Raw genomic sequence first — 11,172 nt, forward strand, 5'->3', positions numbered from 1 at the left:
TGGACCCTGTCCTACACGAGGTGTTAGAAAACAGGAGCCATGACAACACATTCATTTCCACTAAGGGTGTGTGAAGCAGGTACTGCCCCTTCCGTAGCTCTCGATAAACCTAGTCACTGACAAAACACTTGTGGAAAAACATATGCACCAGTCTCCTGCATAATACCAGCTGCAACTATAACAACAAGGTTATAACATAAACCTAAAATAAGATGATAACATGTAAATACTGGGTTATTTAGTCTACAGTACAGTAATCTGGATAAAAATGACAAGGGATAGCCTAATTTCCTTTCCCCAAACAACTTTTACTTTCCTACGTTGGATCGACCTTCAATGCAAATCTTAACCTCCTGAGGAATAAAAGAAGGCTTGGGAAGAGTCAAAGGTGGCTCCTCTTCTGATTTCTCTAGTTTTCGTGTTTCGGGGGCTGACCACCTCCTCTTCCTCGTTGCTGGGGGCTTGCTGGGTTCTGTTTTGGTGAGCAAAGGTGCTGCAGGCAATCCTATTTTGTCCGGAAACTTCAGTTCACCGTTCTCAGCTAACATCTGTGCGCTTCCCTGATTAATCCCGTTTTCCTGCTCTGCATACCTGTGTCTACTTCCAGCTAGACTGTCATTCTTTGAATGCTTCAGCAAGATACTAGCTGAGTCCATGGGCTGGCCCTTTTTAATAGAGCCATTCTTCAGGTTCTTGAGCGTGAGCGATATGCAGACGTCCCCCACCGAGAGTTTGGAGCATGGCAAATCAAAGAGCTGGCTGGTTCTCTCGGGGCAGCAGGATGACCAGCCTTGTCCAAATACAAAAAAAGGGTATTCTACCAAGACTTCCACGCTGACCTGCAGAAAGAGAGGGGACAACAGAGAGAGAGACAGAGGGAGAGAGAGGGGAGAGCGTGAGATCACCCATGTGCCCTCACGCATGTGCATGGCAGGCGGCGCTTACCGCGGGCGAGAGGGATGAAGCTGAAATTCAAAAGTGCTGGTCAGTTTCTGCAAAATCAGCACATCAACCACCAGACTTCGTGCCTATTCTTGTCACATGGGTGTTAACGGTTTCTCTGAGCTCAGCATTTCTTAGCCCAAGACCTCAGTGGGAACCAAGCTTTACCTTTATCCAGCTGCTCAGAGAGGCATAAGAGGCATTTGGCGAACTGGCAAACTGCATTCCCTGCCATCCCCTTGTGGTACCTAGAGCCTGTCATCCACATCTAAAGACACTTTTCAACCAGAGAACAGCTCAAGGGAAGCTCTCAGTTCTGACACACAATTTCCTAAATGACCACAGGAACGTCATCCTCGCCTCTGCCCCAAAAAGCGTATACTTACCAGCGTCAAACGGCTGAAGGAATGCTGATCAACAGGGGAAGGCCACGAGTACGTATAGAGTTGTAGCCATGTAGTCATGCAGTGAGCATGAACCTGCCTTCCCCAGCAGTCCTGTTACCAGTCCAGATTCTTCCCTTCTCACACCTGCTCTCCCACTCTGCAGCTGAGTTCTCCTCCTGCACTCCCTCAGGGAGAGGATCATCTGTCCTCCTCCTCCTTCTCCTCCTGCAGTCCTTGCACTGGGTCTCCTTTTCTGCACAGTGTCCCCTTTCCCCCCCACTTCACCCCACTTTAAAACCACATCTGGTTATGAATCCTAACCATCTTAGAGGGAGCTGCCATAGCTGGGAGAACAGACCAGCAACAGGTGCCCACTGCTCCTTGACCTTGCAAATGCTTGGCCTTGAGGTCCCACCATGATAAAGCACCTCGACACCCGCTTATCTTTGCACGTGTCAGCAGTCCAGTGCTCACTGCACGGTGCTGTGTCTGCAGGCTCAAACGCTTGATGCGGGCTCATGTGATTCACAACCCAGGAAATTCTGACTACTACTTTTTAAAAATTTGGCACACATCTTTAACTTGCTGTGTGCAACACCAATGAGGTCTGCAACTCTAAGAGGGTGGCTTAGGCTGAAGTTAGACATCCACTGCTCTGCTCCCAAAGTCCCCATGTCCTCTGGAGCTCCTCTCGGGTATGGGGAGCAGGATCCTGCTCTGATGGTGTAACCCCTATTTGGTAGGGGGTCAAGGGCAGGAGAACACCTGAATCCACATGCTCGTCTTATTTCTGAGCCATTCAGCAGGCACAGAGCATACCAGCTGCCTGGAGAGCCTTCCCCCTCCAGGAGCACGGACTCACTTGAAAGGAACATCATAGCAGGCTTTCAAAACTACCTCTCACTCTTGGGAGCGAGTAACACTGTCATACCAAGCATGGCTTTGTATCATTAACAACAGATTTCAACACTAAGGAATAAAAGCTGTTTGAGATGCACATTGCACTCCAGTGTTCAGGCACGTTTGTTCATAATATTAAGCGTGAACCTTAGGATGAGGTTGCACGGCCTGTCTCAAGGAAGAGCTTGGACTCAATGACAGTATGGCACCCAGCAGCCCTGCTGCTTCCCTGCTAGCACTGCTTAGCTTCAGAGGCGCCCTCCCTGCAAGCAGGGCCCGAGGTAGCTCCCCTCACAGCCCACCATCTCCACATCCCCTTTGGGCAGGAAGACTCGATCAGGGATATACCACAGCTCAGAGACAGAGGCTCCAGAACGTGGAAATCAAAGACTCCCATCAGATGCCAACTGTGCCGCCGCCTGGTTAAGCACATGCCATGCACTGGCAGTCAAATGCTGTTTATGAGACAGTTGATTCCGCTGGAAAAAAAAAAAATTACAAAGTCTATAAATGCATGCTACGTACTTCTGCAACTAGGCCAACAACTAACACTGCATGTATTAACCTGCCACTCCACTGGCCCAACATAGTAAGCCACTGCACAAGGAATTTCAAAAGGAGCAGTTTAGAGGCACAAGACACCCTCCACTACATCAATTTCCGTCATATTAAACCTCTTCTGGCCAGAACTGTCTGCCAACAGTCAACTACACAACATTGCAATAGTGTAAAGGGACCTGACTCTCACCTGGTTTATGCTCTGAACTATGGAGTCAGTGAGGTGAGGTAACCATGAAAGTCCCATCCCTCCATGTCATTGGATAGAAAAACTCCAGCGCCAGGATTTGCAGAAAAATTTGCCCAGAGTCTGGGATCCTATTCCATACATATACATCTCAGTAAGGGGTCTGACTGGGAGAAGTAGTGAACATCCAGTATCTCCCATGGACTTAAATGGAAACTGCTGCCTACACAGAGCTGTAGGCTTCTCTCCAGGCATGGGTAATCTGGTGGACACAGCTTTCTCCTTTATATTGCTATGTCTCTCCTCTTCCTTCCTTCCTGCCTGCCATATTTTTTTCTTTCTTTTTTATACTTTCCCATCCTTGTCAAAAGCTATTTGCATCTGTGGGAATCATACATGCTTGTGTGCATCATCCTCACTGACACACAAGCTCCTCTTGATGTGAACATGCTTCCATCACATTATACTTTTTTTTTTTTTAACATGGCATCCAAAATACTTGCCTGAACTGTCAGTCACTGAAACAAATCCCAGAACCGGTAGTGGTGATCATGAATAACACGGAATAATAAAGACGGTGAAATGCTAGAATTTCCATGATTCAGTCACAGTGTGCGTGTACCGCTATTGATTTGAAATGGGTTTCCTCATGGATTATCAAGCCCTGTTTTAGCTGGATTCAGCTAACTTGGGATTTATAGTAACCATTCTCTACAAGCAACAGTACTGAAAGACCTTTTAAGTGTGAAAGTTCACTAAAAACACCACCACATGAATTTCTTCTGACCACTGCATTAAAACACAAAAAATTAATTTTAAAAGCTCTCTCCCCCAATAATTTTTAATTATTATTGTAGGAGAGGAAGAATTTTGGAACTTGTTTTCCAACTACTAAGACAATAAAGCAAGAAAACACAATGCTGGTCCCTCTTCAAGCACACCAAGGCTCCACTGAAAGTTACATTTATATTTCTAATTTTAAGACTGACTAGTGAAAACATCCCAAATTCTTCAGTGCAGCCGTTGAGTGTCTGCAATATTCTATAATCCTTTATAATTTTATTCCTCAGCCAAACTTGGTACGTAAGACAGGCAATTCAGACTGCTCAGGGAACCCTGGCTGGAGCTGGAACATGGGTGAGAGGTGCTGGAAAATCTGATACCCAGGAAATACCTTTCCCATCATTGAGAAACACAGCAACTTTACTCATGGGGCTCGCTGCTGCAACCAGGGTAACAAGCACTAAAGCAAAAGGTGCCCAATAAAAGTGGTTTGTGTGAACTGTATTTCGATAAACACAAACATACATTTTCCAATTAAGTGCTTTTCTCCCTGGTATTATTAAAATGTGATGAAACTAGGAGTGGCAGGCTGGAAACAAAGAGAAGGAAGCAGTTGTGGAAGCAATGTGCAATTAAGTGGTGGAGCTCTCCACTGAAGGTCTTGCTGTGGGTGCCGAGAGACTCCTTGGGTCCAGAAAACAACTGGGTGGATTTATGGAAGAGAAGCTCTCCTTCTCGCAGAGAGAAGTCTCTGCAGTGCCATGCTCCCACGTGACCTCCCTGCTCAGAGACTTTGGGACTCCTAATGTTCCCACCACCTCGAACAACACCTGCCTTCACAAGAGTGGATTTCCTTTCAGAGACTTACAGGGCTGTAGGCCGCACCTCGTGCCATGGGGATTACCTGGCACAACAAGTGGTCTGGGTGGGCATCCCCCCAGGGCTGCATCAGCCCAGCTTCAGTACACTGTTATTAGAACAAACACACCCAGGGCTTGAATGTTAGGAGCTACTGTTCTCCACAGCCACCTGGTCCCACCATTTCTCAAGAGAAGCCACCTCTGTTCAAGAGACCACGGGCTGCTGAGTTTGTTACATGAGCTCTTATCTGCTGCACTCCCAGAATTCAACAACACGCATCCAAAACCAGACCACAGCCACCCCGTCACTCAGAGGAACAAGGACATACAGCCCCTGTGACCAGGGGACACAGACATGGAGAGGAAGGCTGAGAGAGATCTCCATCTGCAGCAGCAAACTGAGTCAACATCTCTCTTTCTGTGGCTGTTATGGTACCAAAGAGAATTAAAAGGAGAACGCAGAGTAAAAGAAAAAGTAACTGGTTTGTGTGTGTGCAGAGACTAAACTAGATGATGGTCTAAAAAAATACACACTAAACTACACTAGTTAGGACTACTAACTAGATGCTCTAACGGGCCTTTTCCATCTCTAGTGTCTATGATTCTGTTTTTTATAAAAAAAGGAAAATTAAGAACTGTATGTTCGTCTTTTCTTTTTAAGCTATACTTTAGGAATGATTAGGAACTGAAATGCAGGGATGAAAGCAGCCATTTCACAGAACTTATTTTGCATCTCCTGTGTGTTTTGACCTTAACCTCAATGGAGGTGAATTACTGGCTTCCACTTGTTCCTGGCAGCAAAAGAAAGGACAGGTATCAATGATGAAAGTGTTATTACAAGAATAATATGTGGAATTACAAAGAGATGCAGATCCATAGGTCTTTTCTTTTAGGCAACTTGAATGCAGAGGAATAACAGCTGGACTGGGGGTTCTGGTCCAGTTGATACTTAGAATCATAGAGCTGTTATGGCTGGAAAAGACCTTTAAGATCATCAAGTCCAACCGTTATCTAACTCTACCAGGCCCACTTCTAAACCATGTCCCTGAGCACCATATCTAGATGGCTTTTAAATACATCCAAGGATGGCTATTCAACCACTTCCCTGGGCAGCCTGTTCCAGTCTTTGATAACCCTTTCAGTGTAGATGTTTTTCCTAATGTCTAACCTAAACCTCCCCTGGCACAACTTGACGCCATTTCCGCTTGTCCTATCGGTTGTAACTTGGGAGAAGAGACCAACGCCCCCCTCGCTACAACCTCCTTTCAGGTAGTTGTAGAGAGCAATAAGGTCTCCCCTCAGCCTCCTTTTCTTCAGACTAAACAACCCCAAGTCCCTCAGCTGCTCCTCATAAGACTTATTCTCAAGACCCTCCACCAGCTTCGTTGCCCTTGACTTCTTGCTAATGCTGTGAAATTGTAACCTAGAATTTCTCCAGGGCTAAGGCCAGTTATTCCACTGCAAAGGCACGTAGCTTGAGGTGGGTTAATTTTCCTCTAGATTTCCATACCTGGAAGAGGATTGGATTTGCCAGGTGATTGGAAGACAGGGAAAGGAGGGAGGATGACCTCTTTCTGCGTAAGTGCTGTGCTAGGGAGGGGCTGCTGTGGGCTTGTGCTGATACGATACAATAGCAGCTGCATGGTGCCTTCCTATTTACATTACAGTTGTATATGCTCAGCTAAAAATAATCTCCTACCTCTGTCCCTCAATTGGTGAGAAAACTAGCTAATGTTTGCACAGAGTCTGAAAATACGAATTCATCAATATTGTAATGACTTCCCAGAGATCCCTGGGAGGAGTACCTGAGTGAGCCGTCTCACAACGGCTATCTCACAACAGATAACAATGCTATTTTTGTATGGCACTTAATCTTTACAACTTACACTCCCTTGATAACACCATTTGAAAAGCCCCCTCCTTCCAGATGTAAGCAACTGAAACTTAATTGTAATAAAATACTTTGGGAAGCTGCACTACACACACAGATACATCCCCACTGTACTCCGGAGTCAAGATATATTTAAGTGCAGCAGCACCACAGTGTCACTGCTCAAAGCAGCGCGACTAAATACTGTTCCTTCAACGAGAAGACTAAGCCCTCTTCATGCAGGCAATTTTCTAACGAGTAATGACTGCCGCATGCCGCTAATAAGGCTAAATGCTTTCATATAGCCACGTCGGGCTGAGGTGAGGTCACCGGAGACTTCAAGCACGTAGAAACGATCTCTCTCTCTCTCTCTCTCAACCCAGGCAAGGGAAAACCGGCAGAGCCGTCCCCGCTATGCAGGGACACAGCTGATCTGGGAAGAGACCCAAGTCCTGGAATCTGCAGGAAACCTAAATTAAACCCCCGTTTCTAATCATATCTCTACGTGACTCGCCCTCCATTCTGGAAACATCCCTGGTGGGAAACACAGCTGGGGAGTATTTCAGCAGCGATGATGTCAGCCCGCTCCTGATAGGCTTCTCCGTAAGGTGACACTTTGCTGGGTGAGACCCGTGTGCCTGGCCCCGGATTTTTACAGCCTCAGACTCGGCTTCCTTTCTGCCAGAGGATGGCACTCCACCCCCTGCAAAGGCGCTCCTCCGGGCGCCCAGGACTACAACACATCGCCTGCGTTGACAGATCTGCAAACGAGACATGACACAAATGCTACCTGCTAATTTGTACCTCTTCTGCTGGTGCAGAGACCGGTGGCCTGGCTGCAGGGAGAGAAACGAGAGCAAGATGAAAATTGCACGTGGGAGATTGCTACTTTTGAAATCTCATTATTCAAGGCAGCGGGGCAAATTATAGTAACTGGTCCTGATCCAAGGATGGCTCCTCTCATCACAAAGCCTGAGATGCGCCAAAATACAGTTAGGCGGTGGGGAAAAAATTGGGTCTTTATACTGAAAGCACCAGAGGCCCAACTTCTATCAGCTGTGCAGATGCAGGCACATACATGAACAAAACCACACAGAGAATCTGCACGTTTGACATAAGAAATTTGACACGTTTGACATGTCGTATGTAGCAATTTACCAGGTATGCACCATTGGGGAAGGACAGGCCACAGACTGCTGCGACTGTAAGAACTTTTTTGTGTAATCTGCTCCTCGGCATAGTCACTGTTTGTTTTTCTTCTCCAAACTGTCAGCCTGAGGTGCTTTACTATGTGTCCACATCCAGCTCCTCTTTCCCTCTCTCTCATTCTGGTTCTCCAGTGCTGAGGGTGCAGCACCAGGTTTGCAGGTGCTGCAGTTCACAGCACTCAAACCGCACCAAAAAGATTTGCAACAAGAATATTTAAAATTAGTACCTCTAGGAAGCAAAATGTTATCCAGTATATCTGGTCTGCTCCAGCCTCAACACAGCAGAATCTAAATTGCTCAGAAAACGGACACCATCAGGATAATGCCTTATGATTGGTATGGACTCATTCTCAACCTAAAAATACCTTTGGAAAGTTAAAGAGTTTCTTCCTACACTGCGAACTACCGAGAAACAAAGGTCAGAAGTGCAGCCTGCCCAGCCACCTAGATGTTTTTTCTTTCCAAATTTCCCTTGAACACACAGTTTACGTGAGCTGTGCCATGCTTAAACCACCCGCAACCGAAGCCTCAGTAAAACTCCGTACTGCGTTTCAGTAACTTACGTAAGTGATGGAGCCATTCCCAGGCAGCTCCAAGTTTTCAAGCCATGGAAATTCACTGCCTTGTGCCCTACCTATCTCTCAAGGGTAGGATTTGAGCTGAATCTAACCTGAGCTTTCTGGTGTGGAAGGTAAAAGCCACCTATCAAAATGCAAAATATATCCTCTCGTACTGATTACACTGTTTTATGTTTTAATCAAAAAATATGAAGATCATGTTAATTCTTCCCATGGGTTCTTCAGCTATAAGAAAGACCTGTTTTATATCCAAGAAACTACATTTACCATCAGTGTGACCCTGATGGCTCCCCTGGCTCAGTGAGGGGGATGATTTTTGGACCAGAGTTAGTCTCATGGATGGATGTGAACGATGAAGAACCAACCTTGTGCAGAACCAAAGTGACTGAGACGTGCTGAGGAAAGCTGCACCTGGGGGGGCCACAGCATGCGCCCCAGTCCACCCCCCGCACCCCACCACGAATTGCCATTACCTGTGCTCGGTGCTCCCCAACCGCAAACTGTATCACGGCAATGCCTGGGCTATGGCTGTCTTCAATCCTCTCCACAGTGCTGGAGTCTATTTTCAGGTCGTTGCTAATTTCCGCGCTTTGTATGAAGTCTTCTGTTTTCAAGTCCTCTACTTTTTTCAGCTCCCCATTGGCCAGCTGAATGATTGACCCCTTCATGAAGTAGGGGGGCAGCGTGGGAGGTGCGGTGGCGGGGGAAGCGATGGACTGCACCACGGGCAGGTGGATCTGTGCCTGTACCATGGTGGCCTGGTAGGCGGGCTGGGTGGTGAGGGGCTCCGCACTGAAGTTCTCACTTTTGGGGACGGCGGTGGTGACAAACGTGTGAGGCACTGCTGCAAACTGGGGAGACGACGTGACGATCGCAGGTGCAACTCCTGACGGCTCGACATCCGTGCCACCGACCGGTATCAGCAGGGACTGGGTGCCAGGGATCACCAGGTGCTGCGGCAGGCTGCTGGGGTACCCAATGGCTTGCTGCTGGCCACTCAGGTAGCCAATCACCGGTGGCTGTGTCCCGGCATAGAAGGCTGTTGCCGGCAGCCCAACGGGGAGTTGCTCAGAGGCGCTATGGGTGGTCTGAATGACGGTGTGAGGGGACAGCGTGGCCACTGCCTTCACCCCCTCGTGGCCCAGAGCCTGCTGCGGAGACAAGGCGTAAGATCGGTGGGCTGGCTTTCCCAAGTGCAAGCTTCCCTTGTCATTGAGGGCTGAGGGAGAGGTCTCGCGGTTGGTGACCTGCTGCACCTCCATGTCTGCCGTGGGCGTGCTGCTGTTGGGGACCACCATGACGGAGGCTCGGACACCTGAGGAATCTCGTGCACCGTACTCGGCGGGGCTTGAGTGGACCACCACATGCCTGGTCTCATAATGATGGGGAGCTGGTTTATTGCCTGCTTTGACTAGACCCATGTCGGCAGAAGGTGAAATGCCATACCTCCGGCTCTTCTCTATCTCACCATTCAGTACCTCCTTGGCCTGCATCGCCTGCAGCCGGCTGCTCTCAGGCTTCTTGGGGGGATCCCTAGTGATGAAGTGGCCACCAGAGTCAGTGTACTGCACCACCACTTGGGAGGAAGGGCCGAGGGTGAGGGTGTGTGGGATCACCGTCTGATGGGGGTGCAGGGGGACCGGGATGGTTGGAGGAGAGACGTTTCTGACAGTGCTCTGGGAAGAGCTGGAAATATGGACGTACTGGTTCTGCTGGGTGGGTGGAGGAGACCCGGCAGCAATCAGTCCAGGTGTCCTGACCAGGTGTGGCTCAACTTTGTGCCCCTGCTGGCTTAAGCCGCTCATGCTGGCCAGCAAAGTGGAATAAGCCTCCAGCTGGGAGCGCTGGGATGGAGTGGTCGCAACAGCCGTGGCCGCCGCCACAGCACCAGTTGCAGAATTGGCCGTTGGGGAAATCAGCTGCGAGGGGATGAAGCCGGTGTACGATCCACTGTACTGGGGCCCAACAAACTGGAAGGTGTGCTGTAGGTGCGTGTACTGCACGGGGGAAACGGGGGTCCCTGACTGGGAGAGGGCAGGTGAGTACACCGTGGGAAGAGTGGTGGAGGCTGGAACGGACCTGGGTGCACTTGGTGGGGAATAGTCCAGCCCTGCAGATAGTGACTTGTGCAAACCCTGCTGCAAGCCCGCCTCCACCGACGACGTCCCCCCAGGCCGGTGCCGGCCCCCCAGGCCGCTCTGGCCGCCAGGTGTGCTGGGGAGCCATGCTAGGTTATCCGCACGGTGGTTTTCGTTTGGCAAGACCGGCTTCACCTCCGAAGGCAGGCTGGTGGCAGGGATTTCTCGCTTCTTAGGTGGCAGGCATTCATTGCTCCGCTCTTGGTTGGATTTCATCTTTCGCCGTCCCCCCTCCACTGTGCTTGCTTCACTGTCTGGCTGGCTCTGATTTCAGTCTGATAAACGGAAAGTCACATTTGATTTCTGCAAGGGATCCAGTGACTTCATGAGGAATCATCTCCCCGTGAGCACGATTCTCCGATGGCTCCTCTGGATTCTGCAACGAGAGGGTGGGCAAGGGAGGGGGGAGTGACACTGTCAGCGCCGGGAAATAAGAACAAATGAACAGACACCCTGAAACAGCAAGCAAGTAAAAGAAAAACCTCTGGACAAAACAAAACCTGTCAAGCATTGCCACTCTTGTGTCAAGGAGCAGTTGACAGCTGCGCTGTAAACAGCAGCGCAAATCCTGGGTACATCTACTAATGCATCACGAAAATGATTAAAACTTTAGGCAGATCAGAAACTCTCTGGCCATAACTTGCCACATTTAGCGGTGACCACTTAGTTCCCAAGGCTTACTTTCTCCTTCCTCTGGGAAAACCCTCTATGTCTTTAAGGTGCCCAGTTTGCTTTTCCAGCCTCTCCTTGCCCTGCAACGAC

At 48.9% G+C, this 11,172-nt stretch overlaps 1 protein-coding gene across 1 annotated transcript; it reads right to left on the minus strand.

The window, feature by feature from the left end:
- Window positions 1-308: 308 nt before the first annotated feature.
- Window positions 309-10,780, minus strand: ATXN1 (ataxin 1; the record flags this gene model as incomplete). Its single annotated transcript, XM_082499044.1, has 2 exons — window positions 8,746-10,780; window positions 309-839 (listed from the first exon to the last, which is right to left on the minus strand). Exons 1-2 carry the CDS (start codon window positions 10,624-10,626, stop codon window positions 309-311), a joined length of 2,412 nt encoding a protein of 803 aa, XP_082355170.1. The 5' UTR covers window positions 10,627-10,780.
- Window positions 10,781-11,172: the final 392 nt, after the last annotated feature.

This window comes from Vanellus vanellus (assembly GCF_965231255.1).
Source record: "Vanellus vanellus genome assembly, chromosome: 2".
NCBI lineage: Eukaryota > Metazoa > Chordata > Aves > Charadriiformes > Charadriidae > Vanellus > Vanellus vanellus.